The sequence below is a fragment of the Camponotus vicinus genome, unplaced genomic scaffold (assembly GCF_025532165.1).
Source record: "Camponotus vicinus isolate PSW18456_S1 unplaced genomic scaffold, iyCamVici1.0 SCAF_1, whole genome shotgun sequence".
NCBI classification, from domain to species: Eukaryota; Metazoa; Arthropoda; class Insecta; order Hymenoptera; family Formicidae; genus Camponotus; species Camponotus vicinus.
In genome coordinates, this window is record NW_028141945.1 from 24,513,342 (window position 1) to 24,530,516 (window position 17,175).

At 26.6% G+C, this 17,175-nt stretch overlaps 2 protein-coding genes and 1 pseudogene across 2 annotated transcripts; 2 read left to right on the forward strand and 1 right to left on the reverse strand.

Annotated features, from left to right (window-relative positions):
* LOC145960731 (uncharacterized) lies at window positions 1-6,560 on the forward strand (annotated as a pseudogene).
* Window positions 6,561-9,693: 3,133 nt separating this feature from the next.
* Window positions 9,694-11,018, forward strand: LOC145959827 (SNAPIN protein homolog). Its single transcript, XM_083079014.1, has 2 exons — window positions 9,694-9,922; window positions 10,293-11,018. Exons 1-2 carry the CDS (start codon window positions 9,771-9,773, stop codon window positions 10,333-10,335), a joined length of 195 nt encoding a protein of 64 aa, XP_082935140.1. The 5' UTR covers window positions 9,694-9,770; the 3' UTR covers window positions 10,336-11,018.
* LOC145959826 (uncharacterized) lies at window positions 10,392-14,253 on the reverse strand. The gene is made up of 5 exons (XM_083079013.1): window positions 13,864-14,253; window positions 12,996-13,046; window positions 12,192-12,227; window positions 11,636-11,922; window positions 10,392-11,240 (listed from the first exon to the last, which is right to left on the reverse strand). The coding sequence occupies exons 1-5, from the start codon at window positions 13,878-13,880 to the stop codon at window positions 11,125-11,127; spliced, it is 507 nt and encodes a 168-aa protein (XP_082935139.1). The 5' UTR covers window positions 13,881-14,253; the 3' UTR covers window positions 10,392-11,124.
* Between the last annotated feature and the right edge of the window lie 2,922 nt (window positions 14,254-17,175).

The window sequence follows — 17,175 nt, forward strand, 5'->3', positions numbered from 1 at the left end:
ATGCTTCTGCAGACTAAAGATGTATTTTTCTTAGAAATGTCAAAGAATTTGGTTTACCAACCAGGACAAAAGGGATACAGATTCCTCAGTCCTGATCGGTCAAAAAAATCAGACAATAGAAGCAGGTACGTAACAAATTTTTGGAAAAAATACCTTTTTTCGCTTCTTGGAACCTATAGTTTTATGGTCTTATTTCAATGTCATTTTAATAGAATTTTTTTGCTTTTTTGAACGTTATTTATATATGTGTGCTGCGATCATATTTTCTATCTTAGGATAATCTTATAAAAATTTCTTCCTTCTCAATTTTATTATATTTACGTTATAATTACTTCTTCAAGGAAAATTAAAACAATTAATAAATGAATCATGATCGCGAAATTGCGAAGAATCATCGAAGTGGACAAATGTAAGTATACGCAAATCTTTATATGGTATAAACTCTACGATAAAAATTTTCAATTTTAATTTACGAATACATTCAACATTGAAATCTATTTTCGATCTTCTTACACCGCTTTTCTTTTCAAAACAGATAAAAGAGAAATCAATTTTTTCTTTTTTTACATACAAATACTTTGCTCATTTGTAGATTTTATATCGTATTTATAAATTTTGAAAGATTTTATTTATTAAATTTATTCTATTTTTATTTATATTCTATCATTTATATAATTATTTTATTTAATTATTTTATATAATTATTTTATATAATTATTTTATATAATTATTTTATTATAATTAATAGAATATAAATAATATATTATATTATTATAATATATTATATTATTTATATTCTATTAATTATAATAAAATAATAATTCATAACATAAGGTTTTAACATTACAATCTTTTCCTCATTGTTCTGCCTAATGCATTTCTGACGTCGAATTTTTTAATATCCGCGATAAATATACACACTTACACTGGTATACACGCCACTGTAATGCTCCTCTCTTCGTATTATTGAATAAAATCATTATTAATCATAAAATTATTACTGTTTATATTCGACAATTTAACAGTAATCTGTATTTATCAATCTGCATTTAACAATCTGTATTTAACAATATCTGTATTTCTTGTTTCTTAAAATAATTCTCTCATTGTTTAAACTTAAAATAAATCTCAGATTTGAATTTTCAAATCATCTTAACATCAATTATATAAAAGTTGAGATTATTATAATTTAATTGCATGTTTATATTACAAATTGTATATTTAAGACAATAAACTATAGTGATTAGAAAATATTTTAAGAATTGCAATAGTAATCGTTTGGCTAAACTTTGGCTAAACTCAAGCTTTCATATAATACAATATGAATACCTTTGAATTAGAAAAAATATCGAAAAAATATATATATTCAATCTTTAAATTATTGAACCATTATTTTGGTGGACATATCAATATAGCTCATCAATATATTTAATCAGTATATTTAAAACAAAACGATAAATTTTATATTGTAAAATTGAATGATAATAAAAGATATATAATTTATAAGGATTCTGTTAATATTTATACCTGTTACACATAACAGTTGATCATGTTTGGTGAGAATTATTAAATTTTGTAATTATTTGATACTATTTGAAAATTCCCTACATCTACAGATGTGATATAGTATCTTACAACAAGCTAGTATATCTCACAACAAAAATTATTATCCTACAACGTCTGTTGACGATCTCCGTAATATAACCTTGAAATAAACACAAACACACATTTGCACTAAGAAGTTAAATATGTATCGAGCAAGAAGTATTTGTTAAACTATATTTTTGAACAAATTTATATAGATATTTAAGAAATTATTATTAACTGATTAACCTGCCCTCATTGTCCAGTCTAAAAATTACATGTGATTTTGTGTAAAAAAGATTAGATTTTCTCGTAAAGAGACCAAACGCAGATTCAAATAAAATAGGATAATACCGACCCTAAACGTCCGTTTACTTGTTTTTGGGCCTTACAGTTTGTTCGATCCGAATGATTCACCACTGACTGGATGACTTCGGGAATACAATTGTTACGCCCTCTTTTCGACTCATGTTTCTCTCGGTTTGGACGTAACATATTTATAGAAGCAAATAATATTTTGTTATTTATATTTGAGAAAAATATTCTTTAGCGTAAAAGATCTCTACTAACGACACTTTGCGTCGAGCTTATTAACTTTACTAACGGTACTTTGCATCTCATTTGACTTGATTGATACATTTTAGTAGATATATCGATATAAGGTCTAACAAAAGATATACACAATAAAGATGAAAGATCATACTCGTAAAATAATGTTATTTATAAAAATATTATAAATTTTCAAATCATACCTTGTTGTAACAGATTCTATTTTTAGAGAGAATTATGTAATGCGATTGATGGAAACTATCTGAGATTTTATGCATAGGAATTGATATAAAAATTTAAAAGTTTTCGTCAATTTTCTTTTGAAAACCCATTTATATAATACCAGCAAATTTTTACATCATAATAATGTTTCTTTCCTTTATTTTGAGGGAAATATTATTACTGTAAATGTGATACGATAATTCCAATTGCAAATCTGATTTTGTCCTTCTTTTCCTCATTTTCAAACCTTTCTTTTAATTATCTTTATATTACAATCTTTAATTTGTAAAAATATAATAACAACATTCAAATAATATCAAACGATTTAAAATAATGTAATGATTTAAATTTTAAATACTTTTATAGTTAGTATAATTTCTTTGTACATTGATATATGGACAATAAAGTATATTATACGCTGTGTAATATCATATCTCTAATATTTGTATAATTTTTATGTAATAAAAACATTTTATATTATGTAAATTATTCTATATAATATTCTATATAATAAAATTCTATATATATAGAATTATTATATAGAATATATATAGAATATATATAAAATATATATATTCTCCATATTTATATTTTAATTGATTTATGAGTCGCACATACCCTTCTTTTATATCATCTCATACGTATTTCTTTCGTTTTAATAATTTATATGAAAGCATCCAATATAAAACAAGCAATATAAATATTCCTCTACATCATTTACACTTGAAATTAGAATTGTTTTTTTTATAAAATAAATTAAATTGAATATTATATAAATTTAAAATAATTAGCAAGATTTTTAAATATAAAATATTATATTAAATCAAATAATATTTGATTTGATAGAAAAATAAATATATAATTAAATCTATTAAATCAAATATTTGCTTTTATTTATAAGTATATTAAATGAATTTCTTTGAACAAAAAAGAATTAAGATATGTGATATTAATATTCGGGTAATAAGAGCCTATCGCGGATGTAATTGCGCGAAAATTTTTCTTTGATACAATGATCAAGACTTTACTTGGAATAATCTCTTGGTTTGAGATTTAATTCCAACAAATTCCCCTCTAACCCCCCTAGATGGAAGTAGGCGAGAAAAATATCGGTCCGAAAGTCGCTGAATCGGGAGAAAAGAATTAAGTTATATTCACATTTATTGAATTATATTTCGAAGTATGAAATATTATTATTACACATTTGAATTAAAAATGTATAATGCTAGAAGCTAGAAGTACTTATAAAATATTCATTTAATATTATTAGTTATGTAATAGAATTGTTATTTATGTGTTTATATAGATTATTATACATTATGTATTTTATATACATTTTTCCTTGAGATATTGCGTGTACATATGGTTTGCGAAAAAGACATACTGAAGACAAGACTGTGCGGTTCCTAGAAGAAAGACATAAAATAAAAGTTAAAACATAGATTTAAAATTATAAGGCAGTCATTCTACTCAAGCTCTTAGAATTTGCATGAAACTTTTTTTTTTAATTATATACATCATATAGTGCTTTAGGAATTAAAGAAATCTCAACTCATTTAGAATCTTAACTCATTAGGATTACAAATTAAGAGCACATAATTTACTTTGTATTTGGCTAATTATATTGATACATATCATTTTCAAAATTTTTAATTTTTATCATCTTTTTAGATTTTTTAAAGACATTTTATATGTACTTGGCCACACAGCACATGATATCAGAATTATTTTTTACATGAAGGATCTATTTTTTTATTCTAAATACGCATACAGGGTGACCGTGGTATCACGTGCCCAAAAGAAAAACCATAAGTAGATCTCGTTAAACCGAACTAAAAAGTCATATACCATTTTGAAATACACCACGTATAATTCGAGATATTAATTAAAAAAGATGGGCCAATGCGCGTGACTAGAAACGTGCGGCGGCGAAGGCGGTCTCACTAAGGGTGCGGACCCATGCAGCGGAATAGCGGAACGCGGAACGAGAGCGAAACCAATCGCGAGCGTTTCGCGTTTTTCAGCAGCTTTAGCGGAATAGCTTTTTCGCAGACTGCGTAATCAGCGTAATATACACATATTGCATGTGTAGCATGTAATCTCAAAATACATAAGTGCAATAAAAATAATAGAGCAATAAGCGGCAGTAAAAGAAAAAAAACATGAGTAATATTCAATTATCACAATTAGTAAGTATATAATATTAAAATTAAGAAGAATTATAGTTATAATCAATTAATAGTTAATGCCAGTTTGCTTTAAATGAATAATGTTTTGAAATATTTGTTTTCTGTATAAAGAAATATTACATTTAGGAATTATTGAATATTTTATGAATCACAATTGAATTATTTTCATATGTATTGTATTTGATCTTATTTACGTTTTTCATATACTTCATATATGTAAAATACTCGGGAGACTAAACTTACTTTTGTATATAAAATTCTGTAACTTCATACTTACATATTTTCCATTATCTGTATGTATTAAATGTATTAACAATTAATCTGTACAGAGCAAAAAATGCGGATACTGTGGTTAGATTATAACAAGTAATATGGAGTTGTTACAACATTCATGTTTCTCTGAATATGACGAAGCTATAAACACAATCGTTATTGATGAGAATATTGTGAGTATAGATAAGTTTATCGTTATTTATGATTCGTGAATTATCCGCTGAGCGGACAGTATTAAAAAGAAATGCTTTGTGGCAAGAGGTCTGCAATATGATGGGAGGTATATAATTGTAAAATTTATACAAAAATCAATTGGATGTTTTATACAATCAGTATTCTAAATTTTTAACTGTATACTGATTTTATTGTATTTCATGTATTATATGTATGTATTGAAATATATAATCTTTTGTAATAATATCTTCAATACCACAAAGAAATCATGGACGTTGCCAAAAAAAGATGGAAGTACTTGAAAGACTGTTATGCAAAGGAAAAGAAAAAAAACAATGAATACATTCCAAGTGGGTCGGCAGCTCCTCCAACACGAAAAAGTGCTTTTCGCTTTTATGAGGCCATGAGTTTCTTAAGCGACTGTATGGAAACGAGACAGTATATATATCACCTTCTTAATGACTAAGAACTAAAAATGTAGTTTTGTTGATCATATCAAGTTGTATTTAAAAAATTGCATGCTTTATCATTATTTAATTTTTTAATTCAATATTTATTTTAAGTTTTAAAAATTAAACAGAAAATGTCTTTATGTTGTATCATATTTTTAAACATGTATTTTTTAATACTTTTTAAATAAATTTTTACAATCTCTGAAATAGTAGTAAGGGTGATTGTATATTCACGATAAGTTATTAGCTAATTTTTCAACTTTTATTTTTTTTCTTTATTTCATTAGGACAGTAAGTACTCTGCCTAGAAATTCATCGATATCATCTTCATCGATATCACCGTTATCACCGATATCATTCGCATCAGATCTCAATATATCGAGAAATACTGCACCGATATTGCTTGCGAATGCAGAGGAATGTTCTACATCAAGCTTAAGTAGCAGTTCTAATTTGCATTCATCGAAAAGTATGTACAATTACTCTTATATGTATAATTTATCCTAAATGTTTGTTATAATTTTGTTTCATGTTAACTGTAAATGTAAATCATATTGTAAATTATAAAAATCTATTTATAAAAGCGCCTAGATATATATATTCATTTTTCAATTTTAAACTTACAAGAATCTGAATTCAAAACCGAATGTTTCAATAAGTTTTTGTTTGTTGGGTAAGATAGAAACTCATTTTTTAAATTAGATATCAATCTTATGTATTACTTATATGTTCCTTTCAGGAAGAAAATCATCGAAAAAAGATGAAGGCAATTTAGAAGCCTTCATTGCGACACTGATGACCGAGCCAGTGACGCAAAATGACCCGACATCTGGCTTTGTGCTAAGCTTAGCCGAAGGGCTTCGTCGGCTCCTTATAAGGAGAGAGCAAAATTGCAAATAGAATTTCTTAGCAGGGTAATGGAAATTCAGAACAGATTAGGTAATAATTGCACATATATTAGTATATGTATGTATATAATAAGCATATTTGTATGTATAGACAATAAGTAATAAGTATATTCGTATGTATATAGACTTATATGTGTTCTGCTTTTTTTTCGCATCCATTCTACCAAACAAATATTTTCATTTCAGATTCGGAACTCTATCCATCATAACATTATGATGTTAGTGACAAGTTTATGTGATAATTTTTTCACTATTTTTAGTTATGTTATAATTATTTTTTCGTATTCACTGTTTCATTACAATTATTTTTTTCATTTATTCATTATTACATACATATATAAAAAAATTGAAAAGTTATATAACTTTTGTAACTTTTACTAAAGTTATATTATATAAAGTTTATTATATACATATGTAAAGTGTTACTACATATATAAAAATTAGATATTTATATATTTTAATAAAATAAAGTTGCTTAAATATAATTAAATAGAATTAATATATACAATTAAATATAAATTAAAAGTACAAAAAATAAACAAAAAACAAAGAACAAGGACACATGTTATATGTATTATGAGAATATAATATTTAAAAATCATTGTTCAGGCCTTATCCCACTGTCATTCGATTGCACCGGTATTCATAAAAAAATCAGCATAATTCTCTCGCACTTGTGTAGCATATTGATCTGTGAGCATATTGGCATGTGAATCTGTATTGAGCGCATCCATTTCTGTAAATGCACCTGCGTGAATCAAGTTCCCTGGCGAAAATAAGAAACTTTATAAAGCGTTAACAACCGTTGAGTGAGGGTTTTCTGAGAGTTTATATGCTTTTCAAACTTTGTAAGAGCACTTACATAACGCTGTTGGGTTTTGAATGCTTATCAAACGCTGCAGTGTTGCAATTTTTGTTCTACAAACTCTTTATATAATGTTACATGAAAGTTTTGCAATGCTGAGGTAACATTTTTCAGAGTACGTTCAGTAAACGTTGATACATCTTCGTGTACAGAGTTTACTCAGACTTTTCAAACGTTTACGATTACGCTATAACGTACAAACGTCTTTTAAACGCTAAAGTGTTGCAATTTTTGTTCTACAAACTCTTTACTAATCGTTTTTAAACTCTCGACGAACTTCCACAAACGTTCATGTAAACGCCAAACAAACGTCTCATTTTTGCCAGGGTTCGTATTATCTTCTGTGCTGTTCTTAGAGTAGATTCTTTTTGCTGAAGGTTGTGTCGCCTCATATTGTATAATATAATTATGCAAAGCTGTTGTAGCTTGCATAATTTTTACCGCTGTGGTTAAAGAGGTGTTAATCGGTTTCCGATAAATTCTCCACCGAGCTGCAAGCAATCCAAAGGCACTTTCGACTACTCGCATCGCTCTGCTTAGACGATAATTGAATACTTTTTTCTTTACGTCAAGGTGTTTGCTTCGAGGAAAAGGTCGCATCATGTACGGTGTTAAAACAAATGCATCGTTGTCACATTAAACGCAATACTAACACTCAATCAGTTATCACTAACCATAGATTGAATTTCGACCATGATTTTAATTGGGAGGATGTTAAAATTTTAGACCAGGAGCCTTTCTTGAGCAAAAGACTAATTTCTGAAATGTTATTTATTAAGAGACAAAACAATGGTCTAAATCTGTAGACGGATACCGAACGTTTACCCGAAATTTATTTAAACATTGTTAATAATTTACCAAAAATTTAATAGTTATATCTTTTGTACCATATTTGAATTTTTGTGACTTTGCGCATGTGTATATTTATATATTATTATCGACTCGCTCTGACTCGTTTATAAAGTAGCCTCGTTACGTCTCGAGGACTAGTCAAAACTTTTGTCGTTGAGATGATGGTCGGTCTCTCTTCACCTTTATTGTCTGCCAATGTTTTCGATGTCTGGAAGTAAGTGAATTTTTTAGTGTTCCTTTATACAATTTTAACTCCGTAATTTTTTAATTTTTTTAAATTTTAAAACTCTTATTTATTTATTTTTCTACATTTAGTCTACTTATTTCTCCTAATTTATTTAAGCTATTTTATTAATTCAAATTGTTGTTCGGTTTGATGTAATTTATTTACTGAAAGATTCGGATTGTTTAAATTGCAGACATCGTCAAAACAACAATGAGACACCGCATCATTTAACTGAAACGTATTTTTAGACAGCACACTTATGCTTGACTCCAAATTTGTAATATTATTTCATTACCTAGTTCGTTTAAATTTGCGCTGAAGATGACCCAAAAATAGGGTCGAAACGTTCGTAATCCACTCACATGTATATTTATTATATGTATATTTTTATATGATTGTCTTTTGTACAATAAATAACGGTGTAATAATTTCGACACTAGACTCGCATTGCTACTTATACCAATTTATACTTTTAATTTTATATTCACGAGTCCGACATTTTTAATAGTAAATTTTAAATATTCTTATAATAATAATGTATTATTGATTACATATATATATATATATATATATAATCAATAATACATTATTATTATAAGAATATTTAAAATTTACTATTAAAAATGTCGGACTCGTGAATATAAAATTAAAAGTATAAATTGGTATAAGTAGCAATGCGAGTCTAGTGTCGAAATTATTACACCGTTATTTATTGTACAAAAGACAATCATATAAAAATATACATATAATAAATATACATGTGAGTGGATTACGAACGTTTCGACCCTATTTTGGGGTCATCTTAATTTTACATAAACCGTAAAATATCTTGTAAAATATTCATTTTTCGATTATCTTACCTTAATACTTTTATGTACAAAATAATGAGAGGAATCAATTGGTGTAAAGAAAACACATAATTGTTTCGAAAAAAAAAATGTAATTTGCAATTAACAATTACATTTTTTTTTTCGAAACAATTATGTGTTTTCCTTACACCAATTGATTCCTCTCATTATTTTGTACGTAAAAGTATTAAGGTAAGATAATCGGAAAATGAATATTTTACAAGATATTTTACGATTTATGTAAAATTAAGAAATTATTTCAAGCCTCATAACTCAAAAAGTTCTTAACGAAGAGGTACTTAATTATAGTGTTTTGGAAAGCTCTCGAGATAAGCTACAAGAATATGCAATGACAAATAGTAGGTTCCATTTAAGAAATTGAAGGTGACCTTCATGTGACCTTCAAATAACTCTTCAAGGTCAAACCAATGATATCATCTTATGGCCCCCTCGAAACCATAAAACTTTTGTCTGAAACATTTTTCTCTAAAATGCTTTGTTTCCGAAATAATTGCGTGCGTTAATTAAAATGGCTCACCCTGTATATATATATATATATATATATATATATATATATATATATATATATCAAGAGACACGGTAGTGTCTACTTCACTACAGCTATAACATGGACGTGGACACAGCGAGTGACAATACATCTATCGACGACAAGATAGATGACTTTTGCGAAAATCCGACGCGGGATGCATTAACGGAAGGTCTTATGAGTCTCTTGAATCCTACGGTGGATCAACTGGACGAGAGAATTCGCGCCACAAGGTGACGTCAAGTTTTCTGTTCAGCGCGCATGCAATAATAGTAACATTTATTTTTCGCGTTTCTTCTTGCAAATTTACGTATATTTATTATTCTTATATTTCTTTCACAGTACGTACTATTTATTGCAAAATATATGTTTATTCATCGAATTGTAACGATAAAAAATTGCGATTTACTTACACAAGCAACATATATATCTTATTGTTACCTATTTTACAAGAATTCTTGAGCATTTTGAAAATCATTTTCAATTTTCATATATAATTATTGGAATGTTATAAAAAATTGTGCTTCTATCATGTACTACAAGTTGCGTACAAAAGTTGCGAAGAGTATTATTTTTTATGCATAACTATTCTCTTTGTTATAGGATATGTCAAATAGAGCTGAAGCAGCGGATTGTTATTACTTAACATTGATTACTTTGCAAGTTTTATAAAAGAAATTTCTTACAATTGTCACCGTAAATTATGGAAACTCCAGTAGTTAATTTATCAGATGAAGAACTCAAGACAGTTTATGATCCTTCTGAGGATTCGTATCTTTTAATAGATGCTTTGGAAGAAGATTTAGACATTCTGCATGCGATGAAACCTGTGATTTGTTTAGAAATAGGTAGTGGTTCTGGTATAGTCATCACAGCTCTAGCAATGGCATTGAAAAAATATAATGCTCATTTTATTGCAATTGATATAATCATTATAACATAGAATATTGAAATTCAAAATTTCAAAATTAAAAATAATTTATGCTTTGCGAAAGAAAATTAAAAATGAAAAGTAGTTTATGCAAAAGCATAGAAAGAAAAAATAAATACTCTATGCTATGATGATATTACATACACACGCACACGCATGTACACATATACAAACATATTTTTATATCATCATAACGTAGAATATTTAAATTTTCAAAATTAAAAATAGCTTATGCTTTGCAAAAGGAAATGAAAAATAAAAAGTAGTTTATGCAAAGCATAGAAAGAAAAAACAAAAAGACACATTTATAAAAAATATTCTATGTATGATGACACACACACACACACACACACACACACACACACACGCACGCACGCACGCACGCACGCACGCACACACACGCACGCACGCACGCACGCACACACACACACACACACACACGCACGCACGCACGCACGCACGCACGCACGCACGCACGCACGCACACGCATACACATTTAAATATTAATAAAAATTAAAAATTTTATTTCTATAGCGGGCTGAGGTTCTTGGATTGGAACTTCGGCCTCGGGCTCGTCCTCTCGACCGTCCCGCTCTAGCCCATCGTGCACGCGGTTGTTCTACAATAAAAGAAATATTTTAATGTTATTTTATTTGAATATAATATTTAAAGAAGAACTGCACGGATTAACTATATTGAAAGTTAATAAATCTAATTTTAATATATGTACATTCAGATTCATGAATTTAACATTACGCAAAATACTTTTAGCCTTTTAAAATATAAAAATAATTATTTGTGAATTAAAAATTTTTTTTGTAAAATATAATTTATACGACACAAAAATTCATGAAAATACAAATTTTAATTCTATAGAAGGCTAAAAATACTTTGGGCAATGTTAAATTCGTAAATCTGAAAATGTAATAGATTTATTAACTTTTAACATAGCTGATTCATTTAGCTGATTCCTTTATAATTAACGTGCCAATTATATAATTCAAAATTATTTACCTCTTACTTGCCCCGCTGTCGTTATCGGTGACGACGGCGGCGGTGGCAGCGGTGACGACGCTGACGGCGATGGCAGCGGTGACGACGTTGACCGCGGCAGTGGCGGTGGTAGTGATGCCATCGTTGGTGGCGGCGATTCTTTTTGTGTTTCCATTAATTTTTGTGTTTCCATTAATTTTTGTATTTTTTTTTTAAGTATTATATTTTCTTTTAAAGCCGCTTCAGCCTCAACACGTAAAAAGGACGACAATTCAATTTCTGGCTCCATTTCTTCCATATTGTAGGTTCTGAAAGAATGGAAACATATAAAATATATATTATAAAATATGTTTAGAAATGATAGTAGAAATGATAGATAATAAATGATTAATCTTCATTTTAATCTTTTATTGTAATGCATATATGTATTGTGTGTGCAACACAAATATGAATTACAATAAAAAATAAGTAATTACAATAAGTGAATTACAATAAAAATAGTAAAATAAATTTTTATTCCCTTGTTATCTATCATTTCTTACGCATATGTATTAATAATATAATGTGTTACACTTACTTTTTAGGATTTTCTTCATTTTCCTTTTCGTTAGATCTGAAAATAGAAATGTATAAAATATATTGTACAATATAAAATATTTTTGTATTACAATAAAAGATTAAAATAAAAATTAATTCTTTGTCATCTATTTTTATTATATATTTCTATATTTTTATTATATATATGTATTACAATATGTATTACAATAAAGTGTTAAAATAAAAGTTAACCAAGTATTGTGTGTGCAATACATATGCATTATAATAAAAGATTAAGATAATAAAATATTAAAATAGATTATAAAACATTTTTATAATGAAATAATAGATTGTTATCTATCATTTCTATAAAAAATTTTATAATATTTTATTATTTTATATATTTTATTATTTTAATCTTTATTGTAATGCATATGAGTTGCACACACAATACTTGGTTAACCTTTATTTTAATCTTTTATTGTAATACATATATATGTGTTATACGCAGAAGTACATATAGTTACGTATCGCAACAACTAATGGTTAGTTTTAATTTTAATGGTCTATTTTAATCTTTTATTATAATGTATTTGTATTGCGCATGCAACATATAGTAATATATATGTATTATAACAATCATTAGTTATTGCGATGAGTAATTATATGTATTTGTATGTATAATACATATATGAATTATAAGACATTTAAATAAAAGTTAAACAGTATCATGCGTGAAACATATATAATAGAAGATTATAATAAAAGATTGAAATAAAATATATAAAATAATAAATTATATTATAAAATATCTTTATAGATATTATTAATAATCATTGCTTACCTTTTGTGAGTTTCATTATCATTAATTGCTGGTTCTTTTTCGTTTCTGGAACTGTAAATGTATAATATAAGTTATAAAATATTTGTATAAAAATGATAGAAAACGTATTGGTTTATCTTTATTTTATTCTTTTATTGTAATACATATGTATTGCATGCACAACATATACATATTACAATAACGAATTAAAATAAAGATAAACTATTTCATTTCTATAAAGATCTTTTATAATATTTTATTATTTTATATATTTTTAATCTTTTATTGTGCATATTTGTTGCGTGCACAATATTTAGTTAACTTTTATTGTAATGCATTTATATTGCTATATGTTGCGTGCACAATACAAATGTATTATAATAAAGGATTAAAATAATCATTAATTATTGCGATGAATAACTATATGTATTTCTGCGTATAACATATATTTTATGTATTATAATAAAGGGTTAAAATAAAGATTAGCCAAGTATTGTGCATGCAATACATATGCATTATAATAAAAGATTAAGATAATAAAATAATAAAATAATAAATTATAAAATATCTTTATAGAAATGATAGATAAGTGATTAATTTTTGTTTTTATCTTTTATTGGAAGTGAAAATATATAATATAAATTATAAAATATTTTTATAAAAATGATAGATAACGTTTTATCTATCATTTTGGTTTATCTTTATTTTAATATTTTCTTATAATATGTATCACGCGTGCAACATATAATGTGTGTATTACGATAAAAGATTAAAATAAAGGTTAACCAATATTATCTATTATTTGTATATTAATAAAATTTATTATATATATATATATATATATATATATATATATATATATATATAATGTATTTATATTCATGCTTACCTTTTGCGATTAGCCATTGTAAAAAGTGGATGACTCTCGATAAAGTACTTATAAAGGAGGTTAGCCAAAAGAGAAAGGGGATTACCCGATTAGACACAGTACGATTAGACACAGCCAATCATATCGACCGATGCCTAGGGTAGCACGATCAAGCACGATTAGCCAATGAAAGCCAGTTGTGTCCAATTGTACTGTGTCTAATCGGAGGTGTCTCAAAGAGAAAGCACAATGGTTGCCTTTTATTCCATAAACATAAAACTAATTAGAAATGAATCTCTATAAGGCCATCTGTTCAATCGGCAATCACTTGCGTAAACACAATTGCACGTATAAAATTAAATGTTATTAGATTTGGTGATCGCGCCCCCATCACTTTGTTTTTAAGCGCCAAATCTGACAATACTGATGCATTGTCTGCTCACGTTATCATAGAGGGCGTGATAATTATATTATTGTAATCTCTATATTGTTGATAATATGTGTATATATTATTGCCAATGTTCAGAAAGTGAATATATTAGCGCTAAAGAGTAATAAGAACGTGATATTTTTCTCTTGGATAACATTTCTAATATTTTAATTAGGTAATTATTTTACATTACATCCATACTATTTATTATAAATAAATCAATACATATAAATAAATCATTAATGCATATGATCTTATACATAACAATATAAAATAACTTGTGATATATGCAGTGTTACAAAATACTTTGATCTATTTGAAACTAGAAAGAATTATATATAAGATATATTTATGATATGTATTGTTTATTTATTATTTAGTTTTATTAAACGTATGTATAGATATAGGGTTCAAAATTATTAATCTACTTTATATATTGCAGGAAGTTTGGTTATAAACAAATATCACACTGGTTATATATAATATTTCTGGATAATTTATCAGGTAATTACCTCTCACATTACTTTTTATACATACAAGTAGTATTGATTTATTAGAAATAAATATAAAAGATAACTTATATATATGTTTTACATAATGCTTTACATAATAACTTTATCCGTTAAAAAGTTGCAAAAACTGTATATATTGTTCGTTTAGTTTTAATAAACGTATGTAGATAAAATTTAAAATTATTAATCTAATTAAAATATTACAGGAAGTTTGATTACAAACAAGTGTCGTTATACACTTTATTGTGGACTCAGTCAGGTAATTACTTTATTTTATTTTTTACACATTGTATCCATAGTATTTATTTGTTATAAATTGGTATATATTTTCACATATACAACATAACTTATATAATACATACTTTACAAAATAATTGAGTTTGTTGAAAAGCAATAAGAATAATATGTTTCTATATATTATAAACATTTTTATTTAATAAAGGTATGTAGATAGGGTTCAAAATTATTTATCTAATTTAAATATTGCAGGATTTGCTTATATAAAGAAGTGTGGCTATATTCTTCTGGTAATTCGTCAAGTAATCATTTCACATTACTTTTTATACATTTGAACCCTATCTACATACCTTTATTAAATAATATATTCCATAAATATTCTATGATTTTTATTGTTTAAAATTATTTCGTAAAGCATGTATTATACAAGTTATTTTGCATATGTAAAAGTATATACATTAATAATTTATGTCTAACAAATAAATACTATATACAGATGTAATGTGTTTGTAAATTTAATTTTGCAAATATATTTTACTAAGATAATTTGTCATATTGTTATAGTTTTATCGAAATACTATTTAGAAATTAAATGTGCAAATAGTTATAAACATTTTTTAAAAGATCAATATTTTTATATCTATTTTTATAAATATATCTCTATAATTGCAAATCTTAAATTTCATACAATTTCAATATATTTAAATATACAAAAAAAAAGTAATAGCTTCATTATCTTAAAAACAACTTCCTGTAATATTTAAATTCATAAATTATAATGAATTTTAAATCTTACGTATTTTAGAATTAAATAATGTTAAAATAATTATTAAAATAATTATTAAAATAATTTTAAATTGCACATACATTTGCTTGTTGCAAAATTTATTGCAAAATTAAATTTCTATATATTGGATATATTTTAAGTGATATAACTTATGAATTGGATATTTAAAGTATTGATTAAACCTTCAGCCGTTGCGCACGATCTTTAACAAAATACAATACTTAATTGTTTAATCTTTTCGATATCTTTCTGGCAAAAACTCAGTTTTTTGCGAAACGAGAATGTACCGTTTAATTCATTAGGAGCTCTCAAAATTCCACGTGATTCGTGAAAAATCGCACGATTGAAGGATTAAAAAGAGATATGTATTTTATTTTTATTAAGGAAGATGTTGAAAATGTGATATACTGTACAATACTGATATTTATATAGGGTGTTACGCAGGTTTTTTCACTTTTCTTCGTTGAGAATAGAGGTAAGTATAAAATTTTATTTTTTAACTTATTTTATATAAGGCTGCTGTGCGCCTATAAAGAACGGCTGCTGTGCGGTATTATAGAGCTGCTGTGCGCCGTTATAGAGCTGCTGTGCGCTCATAAAAGTGGCTGCTGTGCGCCAATAAAAGGCTGCTGTGCGCCTATAAACAACGGCTGCTGTGCGCCGTTATAGAGCTGCTGTGCGCTTATAAAAAGTGGCTGCTGTGCGCCAATAAAAGGCTGCTGTACGCCGTTATAGAGTTGCTGTGTGCTCATAAAAAGGTGTTATACATAAATAAAACTAATATATATAAAGTTTTTATAAAGTCTATATAAAGTTGTTGTTTGTATAAAAAACGTTTACTTTATATATACAAAATGTCTGTAAAGATAAACAAACAAATAGTCTTAATGCCTAGAGAAAAAGATATAATTATTCGAGGCAATTGGTTAACTGACATTCATATGGAACATTTTGGTCATCTTTTACAAAATTGTTCAGATTATACACCTGTCGAAACCTGGCGAGTGCAGTGTCTTGATACTATTCAATCTATGCCAAAAGATAAAAATCATATTCAAATATTGCATAGTTCATCAGGTCCGTTTGACGGACATTGGGTATGTAGTTACTATAACACAAAATATATATTTATTTATGATTCGTTAAATTCTAAAAGACTGCATAAGCATCATGAACAATTTTTAAAAAGATTATTTCCAACATATGACTTTGAGAAATGTCTTGTTAGATTTCCTACTGTGCAACAACAACCAAATGGTAACGATTGTGGTGTTTTTGCAATAGCATTTGCGATTTCATTATTATTTAATATTAAACCTGAAAGAGTAAAATATAATCATAGTTTAATGCGTTCACATTTGATAAAA